Genomic DNA, 10,943 nt, shown 5'->3' on the forward strand with positions numbered 1-10,943 from the left:
TAACGGTCCCTCCCCGCTGCCGAGGGCCGCGCCATGGGGCCCGGCTGCCTCTCGCCGTCGCTCCTGCTGCGTTGCCGGCGGGCGGCGGCGGCTCTCGGCGCGGCCCGCTGCCGCGGCGGGCCGTTGTCTGCCCGCCCGCTCAGCGCCGCCGTTCGCCTGCGGGCTCCCCAGCGGCCGCCGGGCGGGGGCGAGCCACCGCGGGCGGGCGGCGGAGCGCGGTGGAAGGGGGTGGTGGGCGCCGGCGGGGATGAAGAAGAAGAAGAGGCGGAGGAGGGTGAGGAGGAGGAGGCGGAGCTGGAGGAGCTGCTGGGCCCCTCTCCGCTGGCCGTGCAGCCCGGCGCGCAGCGCCTGGCCGTGGTGCACCCAGCTGTCAAGTGGGGCCCGAAGAAGTCGCCGCTTACCACGGGTGCGTGGCTGCGCCGGGCCCGGTGAGCCCCCCGCGCGGGTGGCGCCAGTCAGCCGGGCCGCTTTCTGTCTCTCCTCGCCCGCGTCCTTTCTCAGCTTCCTCCTGTTCTAGACCCCTGCGGTCCGCAGGAATGCAGTTAGGGAATTAGTGCCGGTAGCGTGAAGTAGACCCGTTATTACAGTGGTAAAACTGCGAAATACAAACTCGCAGTAGATAAAAAGTCAAGGTCGGTGTTTTCTTCTCTGATAACTTTTTAAAGAATGCGTTCCGAGTGACTGCTCGCAGATCGGTGCTTTGACTTGTAAGTCACGCTGACTTTGGGTCTCAGACAGCAAAACCGCTTGGTGCATAGAGTGTTTAGCTTGGTTACCCCGTATTAGACGAATGTTAATAGCCTTCAGCCCTCAACCGTGCTGCCTGGCCAGGTAGGCAGGAGTCCTTCAGCCTTAGACTTGCTCAGAAGTTGGCTGAAGAGCAGGAGTACTCTTCTGTCCATAGAAGAGAGTGTGGTGAAGATGAGGTCTTGTGTAATTAAGTCCTCTCACGGACTTAAAGTGAGTGCTTCTGTGTAGTTATTTAGGGATGCAGTCGCCAATAATTCCTTTATAAGGACCTTAATTAGCATTGCTATTCTTCGATTTCCCTCAGAAATCCTTCTAGCTAGCTAGTACGTATACATTAATCATGCATGCGTAAGGTGTTTGATGAACTTGGCTTGGTGTTGTTTCTCCAAACACTTCTCCAATTAAAGTTGTAATAGAAAGGATTAAGCATTTTGTAAGGGTTTTTATATATATATCTGTCAATTTATATATGATAGTCATTCTTGTATTCGTTTGTTATGCGATGAACCTAAATATTATTTAGTTTTATTAGTGCTGCTAATTATAACAAATTGTCACTTTGCAGAATAAAGTTTGTAACCTTTTCAGAATTTACATAAGCATTCCCATTTTAGAACTGAAAAAAAAAAATACGAAGGCACCTTTCTGTCCAGACATACAGAAGAATAGCAGTGATCCCTTTCCATTTATTTAGGCCCTCCAGATGAAGAGCCTGAAGTCTGAACAAATGTTTTGGAAAGATTGTTGAAACACCACAGGTACAACAAGAAATCTGTGCATTTTACAAGGAACACTAACAATATGAGGAGAAAGAGGATCATGGTTATCTTTAAAAATATATTACCTTTTGGACCAAGGTAACCTATTTAATATATCAATTACATTTTGCTATCTAGAGGAACTTGACAAATCTGTTATGAAAAGAGGATCTTATTCCCATTTGGCAAATCAAAACTGGATCTACTGATCTGATATGCCTGTGTAGTCTTCATGATTTCACGAAGTCCTCAAAAATCAGTGCTCTGCCATGTAGATGTTTTTTAAAAAAAAAAAAAAAAAAAAAGACTGATGAACCAGAAAACAGGATTGGAATCTGCTGGTTTTAGCAAGTCGTAAATCAGTGTAGATCCTTTGTGAATAAGTACCAGTGAAGTTAGCAGCAGGATATGCCGTATTAGTAATGCTTTAAATATTGCCGCAAAACACCAAGGAATTAATCACGTGGTTTTGCGCTCATCTAAAATAACAGAATTTATTTTCCAACTAGTTACTCATTTCACTTGTTGAGGCAAAAAGGTTGGTAATTTCTTTGCTGACAATACAATTAAAAATTATTCTAAATCAACGACCACGGAAATAATTTATACTGGCAGAAAGATGCTTTGTGTGGTAAAATGGCATCAAACTAGAAGTTTAATTATTCTGATTAGAGGTAAGACATTTTGCTCCTTGCGCCACTGGTTAAAATAAATACCCTACTAGAATTTCAGTGTACCTTAGTCTTTCCCTGATCATGCACGTACTGTAGTTATTGGAAATCTGAGCAAAGTTATGTTGGTATATTATAAGCTTTTTTCTTTTTTTTTTTTCCCGTGTTCCTAAAGCTGAATTACAGATTGCTGAAGCCGTTGCTCTTGTAGATACGCTTCAGAACTGGACGATTTTAGATAAAATAATTATTCCTACAAAAAATCCTGACAAGAAGTTTATTTTTGGCAAAGGAAACTTTCAGTTTTTGACAGGTAAGGACTGAGACTTTTCAGCACTGCATCATTCTAAATGGAAGACTTCTGCACCTGAACTGTTTTAAGGATAGGTATGAAAGCTGGAGAGAGAGAGAATTTTGTTTATCCATCGTGCAGGTTTGCAAACAAACTTCAAAGAATTTTTTTTAAGGTTACAAAAGCAACACAGAATAGAAGTTACCCATGCTCACTGAAAATGTGTGAGGCAACTTAATCCCTGTGTTTATGTGATTGACATAAGTGAAACTAGCAGCTGTTTTACATAGTACTAAATTAGTGCAAATATAACTGTTCCGTGACCGAAGAATATGATGCCATTTGATATTTCACAAGCGTTCTGCTCAGTGCAAAATGGTTTTATATTCTGTGTATTTTAAAAAGAGAATTGACATTTAACACTATATTTTGTAATGGTTATCCATCTTTTAGAAAAGATTAAAAAATTACCCCACGTGACAGCTGTCTTCCTGAATGTGGAAAGAATATCTTCACTAACAAAGGTAATTAAATATAGTATCAAATCATATTCTTTACATCAGTATTGTTCGGAAGCTATTGATGTTACGAGAAGTAGGGCCAGTTATGAGACTGAATTTGCAAATGGTAATATATGAAGCCACCGGGACTGAGTTTTGTTGAAAGGAAACTTAATTCCTACTACATTTGTCCAGTTGATATATGTCTTCCCAGCTCTCGTGCGTGAAATTTTCGAGCAGCCCAAAAGCCATTTAGTATAGACTCTGCTCCCACATTTGCCACTGGCTCTACTTAAAATGTTGGAAAAGTTACTCAAGGTCTTTTTCACAAAACGGAGGTGATAACACAGCTTTTGTTATGAAGAATGTCAACGTTTTGGATTAGCTATATGCACTAGTTTCTATACCTGTATGGATAGTGTATTTATTTTCCTATAGTTCTGTGGATGCTGTATTGTATTTTGAATATGAGTGTAGGTTCAGAGCAAGCTTATGTTCGAATGTTTCAAATATTTAAACTTTGATTCCTAACCGTTAAAAAGAAACCGTATTTTGAACGGACAGATTATGTTGAGGGGAGGAGCATGCTTCACTTTTTTTAACACTGGCAGTAAAACAACTGGTGCATGAACTATAGATGCTCTTTGAAATGCTTAGACAAACTGAAATAAATACTTTACAGGTTTTTTACATGTACAGCATCATGCAAAGTGCGTGCAAACGCTGCAAGCAAACGTTAATGCTTTGCTGGTAGTTTTGAATGCTTTCCCTGATTATAAATGAACAGAGATGGTAAATATCTCTAATAGATAGTTATCTCGAGCACTTCAATTTATTGATGAAATGGAAGTTGAAAATGTTCCATTTCAGTTTCCTAGTGTTTATTCCCTAATTTATAGTATGTGTACTTTTAGTACTTAGATTTGCTAAAAAAAATTTCTTTTCGCGAATCTAGATCTTAAGAGCAATTTAACAGGGTTGATTCAAGCAAGTGTTTGAGAACATGTATAAAACACAAGCATTCTGGATTTTAGAGATGGCGGAGGGGAACTTTAAGTGTCTTTTGCTGAATGAGAGCAAGGGTGGGTTTTTTTGTTTGTTGGTTGGTTGGTTGGTTGGGGTTTTTTAAGTATTTCATGAAAAGCTGGTTATGAAATAATTTTCTTGCCTTCCTCTCTTTCTAAGTTTTTTTTTTAATTTCAGTAATCTTTTTTCTTTTCCTGTGTTATCCCTATCCTTTCCCATACCAGCATTTCATAATTATTTTTTGCAAGGACTTAACCACTGAGATTCTTGATTCTGAGATACACTGTAAGAGCTGTTGTCAGAATCCATTAAAGGCAGTGGAAGGATTCTTGCTGAATTTGATGGGCCTAGACATAAGGTTCTATGTTCCAAACTCTCTTTTTCACCTTTCTTCGTGGTCAACCAAATTTTGCCTTTGCGTGCTCATAATCGTTACCCATCCGTTGAAATGGAATCCTGAGGTCCTCTGAGTTTGAATGTCCATCAGCTAACTGTAACTGTAGCGCTGTGTAGGAATTGATCTACTGATACTGTGGGGGACAGAAAACATCTAGGTTATTTTGTCTTACATGGCTAAAGAAAGAACTAGAAGATGCCTGGGGCGTGAAAGTCTTTGACAGATACACAGTTGTACTTCACATTTTTCGTTGTAACGCCAGGACCAAAGAAGCAAAACTTCAGATAGCATTGGCCGAAATTCCACTTCTCAGGTACCTCAAGCTGTGCAAATCACATACTGATGTTCACATACTTTAGTGACTATTTTTTACAGTAACGAAAATGGTAATACTGTACTGTAAAGAAAAATGACACTGTTTCAGTACTAGCATAGCATGCTCAATGATTGATTAGAGCATAGAAGTATTTGCTTTAATGTCATTGTTTTAAGCTTCTGCAGTGCTGACAGGCAAAACCAGAAAGTGTTCAATAGATAATCTTACAAAATATATTTCTCATGAAAAGGTCCCAGTTCTTTCTAATGTGGAAGATGGATTGCAAGAACGTGTAGGAATTGCATATGTGTATCCCATATATAATATTGATGGGTTTAATAAGGAAAGCTATAAACAAGGAAGATTAAAGGTATTAATTTGTATCTGAATTTTCCAAATTTCTACATTACATGGCATAGAAACGTTTGTACATGGAAGTTGGTGTGAGTTGCGTGGATGTATCAGAGGCATCTTTGGCTCTCTGAAATTTCAAAATAGCCATTATAATTTGCTAAGAGAGTTGGATGATTTTTCAAACCACAGTTGAGGAGCCAGGAAGATCCGGATTTTTTTCATCAGGCTTCTCGCCATGAGCAGGTTTTATTTAGAGCTCTGTCATTTAGTGGTTTTATTTGTACTATTAGAATATCATTACTGCTTTGCATTTGTTAGGCATTTTAGGATAGCTTGATTGAAGAAAATTGCTTCTAATTAACTGTTACTCCACTGCCAGGTCAAATCTGAAAAATGAGGTGTCTCAGCTAGATCAGCAGAGAGGTGGATCGAGATACATTATGGGGTCAGGTAAAGTCTAAATATTCTTGTGAATTAGAGGATTTTTTTTCTCCATAGCCTTAAACAAATTTAATTGCATCTTATTTTATTTGGAGGAGGCTGGGAGGAAAAACTGTTTGTGTTCTGCATCTAATTAAGTGAACATACAAAAATGTATTGGAAAGTAACTTAAATAACAAAGTTTTGGTCTGTACTGGCTCAGTAAGTGGCCAAGGACAGAGTATTTGCTGCCACAGGGGTTTATCATAAGTGTATATGGTTATTCTAGAGTGCTTAGCATATGTTTTAATAATTACTTATCACTCTGACTCTATCTTAGGCAAGAATACATAGTTTTAGTTGCTTACTTCATATGCCCTAGTGCTAACTCACTTGATTTCCAAATGCACAACATCACTTGGTTTACTGTTTCTCTTGTAGACCTTTCTGCCAATTATTCATTTGTATTTTTCAGGTGAAACATTCATGGAGACACAGAATCGCATCTTGAAAGAAAAAGAACTTAAAATTAGGAATGCCCTGGAGAAACTAAGAAGAAAAAGGTCTTTACTTAGAACTCAACGCAGAAAACGCGAGTTTCCAATTATCTCAGTAATGGGCTATACTAATTGTGGTAAGCAAAAACTCGTGAAATTGTAACACGAAAGAGCTTTTTGTCTAATTTTTAATTAGAAACTGTAGCCAAAATCTCATTTCAGTGTGAATAGGCTTCGTATTTTAATTAGTTTTTAAATTGTGTAATGAATGTCAATTAGGATATAGTTAGGAAAGCAAATGATGCTTATGTAGTTAGATTTTTTTTTTTTTTTTGCAGTCTTGAAGACGTGTTTTGGAGAAATGCCTAGCACCTATTGTGCCAAAAAGATTTAATATATAGTGCTGAAGACTGTAGTGTTAGTGTCCCTTTATATGAATCTTTCTTAATTGATCAGAATGGGTAGAGAAAAGTACATGGATGTTTAGATCACTGTGAAGGCTTGAGGCATAGGAGGAGAATTCAGGAGAGTTGGCAGTTGATCTCAGAAATGTGCTTAAGAAGCACTGTAGCTTTTCGTTGATTAATGTATAGTGTTCTGAAATGCGTTCATAAGAGAATCTAAATAAAGCTAAAGGGGTTTTTTCTATTCTTTTTTCATAGCTTACACAAGTGAATTCATACACAAGGCATAAATAGACTTTGGACTAGACACTTTTTTCAGGTTACATTATCTTAAGACCATTTCATTTATTCAATATCTTTATAAAAACAAACTTACCTTGCACTAATTTTGTTATCAGTTGTATACTCAAAGATTTGGATTACACTGTATGTTTTTCTTAAATCTCATACTTCTATACTTTTAAAACTGAAGATTCAAAAAATACATATATTACAATTTTGTACACATAATTGAAATACTTTAACTAGGGCATATACTGAGCACTTTAGTTTAATGACTAAATTCTGTGAAATATCAATTGAGTTAAATAAATGTCTCTAGTACTATGGTCATGAGGAAATCCCCAATAAAAGCATAAACCTAATAAGCTACATATTATTAGTGCTTCTGTTTATTGTTGGATTTAAGAAGTAAATATTGAATTGTTTTATTTGACAGCAGAAGCACTGAGGAGCGCGTAAGTGTATGCTTCCTAATGCTGTCATGGCAGCGCTCTTCAGACAGTCTTAGAGGTGAGAGATGTGGGTAGGTCACTTTGGAGGTCAGTTCAGTCTTTGATCATCCTGTGATTTTGCGGCATAGCTTCCAGACGTGGCCTTAAATCAAATGCCAAGTTGTAACAGTTAAGACTGTCTTTGGGTTTCCTAACATCATGTAGATAACTAATCATAGGCTAGATTTAAATTAGTGAAATAGATATGAAACGATATGTTACATCATACAACTCACCTGAGCCTTGCAAATTAAATTTTTACTTGAAACAAGCCATTAAAATCTTGTCCTTTTTTTCTTTAATTAGGAAAAACTACCTTGATCAAAGCCTTGACTGGGGAAGCAGGACTTCAACCCAGAGATCAGCTGTTTGCCACTCTTGATATTACAGCCCATGCTGGCTATCTGCCCTCACACATGGCAGTTATTTATGTCGACACTATTGGGTTTTTGACTGATCTTCCACATAATCTGGTGGAGTCCTTTTCAGCTACGTTAGAAGAAGTGGCTTACTCAGTAAGTAGTTGACTATAAAAATTGAGAAATCAAATTAATTTCCTTTTAGATAATCCTCATCCCTTCAAAAAAGGGGAAGTTAATGGGCATGCTGTTCTTAGTGAAGTATCTGAGTATAGTAGTCTCCTAAGATAATGAGGTAACTATCTTACCATAAGCCAATTTTCTGACACTTGAAATTTTGCAGAATGTATAGATATGAAGAAATTTCAGAAAGGGTTTTTCTGGAGTCTATGTGACCTTCTCCATGATACGTAAACCAGATAAATCAGATTTTGCTGATTAAATATACGAAAACCTAAATAGTGCATCAGAATAAGTTAGGCTAACTTTCTTGAGAGTTAAAAATGAAATAAAGCCTCTGGAGTGATCTGTTTTTAACTTAAGGTTTCCTATAGCACTAAAAGTGGGTGACTGTGATGTGATGCAGGCAGCATGCAATAAACATAAATGTACTTTTCCAATCATTGTCTCATTAAAGTTAGTTTCCTGTGTTACAGCAAAGTGTAAAGCTGCATATACACAGACATTTAAACAAAAAGCCTGCATCGTCAAAGGTAATGAAATTCAGTGGTAGCTGGATGCCGGAATGCTTCCGAGGATTGGACTCCTCACCATGTAATAATAGGATGTTCAAAAGCTGGCTGCAACTATCCTGTTTGTCTCTGATTCTGAAAGGTTAAATGAAAGGCAAGAAAATTTGCTTCTCACTAATTTTGAGAAGTTTGAAGCAGTATCTTGAGGAAAGATGACGAAACATTTTGAATGCAAATATTGAATTTGGTTGCTTGGTTTTTACCACGGCAAACATGATTGAGTATGTACTTGAAACTGATAACTTTTGTATAAAGCTTTCTAAGTGAAGCACCAGTAATAGTATCTCAGGAGCTAAGAATAAGGGTAAGAATAATCTTCTGCATTTTGAATGTAAAAATAGAATTACAAGTTACATGGGGTTTTTTCCCCCATTTTTGAAACAGTTTTTCAGCCATTACTTTTCTAAAACTTTTTGAGAGTTCACTCTTTTTCTTCCCTAGTATTTTTGAAGCCTTATTGTTACACAGCCTTTGTATTGAAAAATTAGATCAGTTATTTGAAATCTGAATTCTCTAACTAGCTTGATTGACAGGGTTTGTTTCAGGGTTGTTGGGGGCAATTCGTACTCGCTGTGAAGTGAAAGACTAAGCTGCTACAGATTTTCTTCTATCAGGGTACAAAAAACAGTATTGGTTTAATACTGTTTTAGTAGTTCATTTTACAGTGTTAACCTGCCAGTGTATTATCTAATGGATAGGAAAGTATCTTATATGAATTAGCAATGCAGAAATAGTATAAAAATCTCTACAATCTGGTAACTGGTGTGTTTCATTAAGTAACTGTCTTGTATACTGATGCTTGCCAGGATCTGATAGTTCATGTGAGGGATATTACTCATCCAGAAACCATCCTCCAGAAAGCAACTGTTCTGTCAGTTCTGAAGAATCTTCATCTTCCCAGCCATTTATTGGAGTCCATGGTAGAAGTTCATAACAAAGTGGATTTGACAGAAAGGTAAGCGGGAGATGCTAAGTGTACTTAAACATTTCTTATGTTCTGGAAGCTTTTTAAGTCTTAGTCTAGAAAAGAGCTCCCACAATTCTGAATACATTTAATAGTGTTTCTCAGACTTTTACATATGTAACTATGGTCTTAAAAAGAATTAATTATCTTTTAATTACAAAATAAATCACTTGAGCCATACAAGAAGTGGCCTCTGTAGGAAGGTGCCAGTATAAAGTAACACAGTTAAATTGTCCGTGCTTGGAATATTTTCACAATGAGCAAATGGGCTAGCAATTGTTACCTTTCAGGTATAAACCCACTGAAGAAAATGCGTTAGCCGTTTCTGCTCTACATGGACATGGTTTAGAAGAGCTGAAAGAAGAAATAGAGAAAAAAATTTTGACAGCAACAGGGAAGAAGATTCTGACAGTTAACGTCAACTTAGAGGGACCTCAGCTAAGGTAAGTAATTTTGAATTGTAAGAAGGACTTGGAGAAAAACAAAACTCTTAGACTTGTGTGTCTTAAAATTTCCAAAACGTATCATACTGATTTTAATCTGTGTTAGGGATAATTATCAAAGTTTTCTGACCTATTGAGAAAAAATATCCCCATTAGATACCCTGGAGTCTACTTCTGAAAGTGTCCTTCACAGAGTTCTGTGTGTTAGGACAAGAAAACATACTTCCTGAAAGACCATGCCACTGGTCCTGGAGCCAGATTTCTGATAAAAACACAAATCTGAAAGATTTATGAAAACACTATACCCTATTTCCAAACAGCAAGTAGCAAATGAAAAGCTAAGTGAAGCACTTCATTTTTCAGAGTGTTAAATGACCTAGATTGGAACATGTTGACCTAAAACAAAGATCACATTTTATGCAGTATGTCATACCTTTAAGATGCTAATATGCTTTTACTTCTACAGCTGGCTCTATAAAGAAGCAACAGTTCAGGAAGTAGAAGTCATGCCTGAAGATGGCACAGCCAGGGTGAAGGTGATAATCAGCAATTCTGCTTTTGGCAGATACAAAAACCTCTTTCCTAACAGTAGGATTTTTATGCCATGAAACTGCCTCCTTTTCTAGGAAAAGAAATTGATCTCATTAAGAGGATGTGAAATGAAGTTAATGACCTGTTAGCCTGGGTGTTGAAGAGTGTATTTCTTCCCCAGGTGATGTTTTTGACGCATTTGAGAAATGGACACTGTTTCAGAAAACTTCTGTTTGGAAACAGTAAAAGCTTTGAGCTTCATTTTGTCAGCAAGTCCAAGGATAGCGCTAAATTTTTAATGTTAGAACAGTTGTTCGCTATAAGCTGTGGACCTCAAACACATCACTGGATGGCATCTGAATTAACCTTCAGAAAAGTACCAAGTTTCTTATATAAATAAAGCTTTTTACCCCATTTTTCACAATAAATTAATATTTATTATAGTTAAGGTCCATGAAAAATTAAAGTTAGTAAACAAAAGGTTGTTGGCTGTATATAAATAGTACAGATAGGTTCATGCATTCTGCTTTAATACATATTTAAGTAAAATAACTTCCATGTCTTATTGCAGTGAAGCAAAAAAACATAGATTTGTATATTTAAGCAATAAAGTTATCTGTGAACATCTTTTACCCATACAGTTTTCTTGCGTGCAGTAATTTATCCACAATACCTATTACTGTGTCAGTTCTTAAAACATTTAAGGTACAGCAAACCATGGATTTTGTGTGAAATT

At 37.3% G+C, this 10,943-nt stretch overlaps 1 protein-coding gene across 3 annotated transcripts; it reads left to right on the forward strand.

The window, feature by feature from the left end:
• The first annotated feature begins 33 nt into the window (after positions 1-33).
• Positions 34-10,843, forward strand: GTPBP6 (GTP binding protein 6 (putative)). Of its 3 annotated transcripts, none has more exons than XM_075134332.1 (10): positions 34-406; positions 2,355-2,492; positions 2,925-2,995; positions 4,577-4,707; positions 5,444-5,514; positions 5,960-6,118; positions 7,465-7,673; positions 9,076-9,224; positions 9,524-9,676; positions 10,143-10,843. In XM_075134332.1, the coding sequence occupies exons 1-10, from the start codon at positions 34-36 to the stop codon at positions 10,282-10,284; spliced, it is 1,596 nt and encodes a 531-aa protein (XP_074990433.1). In that variant the 3' UTR covers positions 10,285-10,843. The 3 variants fall into 3 exon arrangements, with proteins under 3 accessions (XP_074990433.1, XP_074990441.1, XP_074990449.1); XM_075134340.1 differs by having other exon boundaries at positions 233-428; XM_075134348.1 differs by having other exon boundaries at positions 233-406; positions 2,366-2,492.
• The last annotated feature ends 100 nt before the right edge of the window (positions 10,844-10,943 follow it).

The sequence above is a fragment of the Calonectris borealis genome, chromosome 1, assembly GCF_964195595.1.
Source record: "Calonectris borealis chromosome 1, bCalBor7.hap1.2, whole genome shotgun sequence".
NCBI classification, from domain to species: Eukaryota; Metazoa; Chordata; class Aves; order Procellariiformes; family Procellariidae; genus Calonectris; species Calonectris borealis.

What these genes read in the sequence shown, in the direction of transcription:
- GTPBP6 (XM_075134332.1), top strand. Translation starts at nt 34, where the DNA reads ATGGGGCCCGGCTGCCTCTCGCCGTCGCTCCTGCTGCGTTGCCGGCGG. An exon ending in GCCGAAATTCCACTTCTCAG is followed by an intron (nt 4,708 to 5,443) that starts GTACCTCAAGCT and finishes CTCCACTGCCAG; the next exon opens with GTCAAATCTGAAAAATGAGG. An exon ending in TTAGAGGGACCTCAGCTAAG is followed by an intron (nt 9,677 to 10,142) that starts GTAAGTAATTTT and finishes TTACTTCTACAG; the next exon opens with CTGGCTCTATAAAGAAGCAA.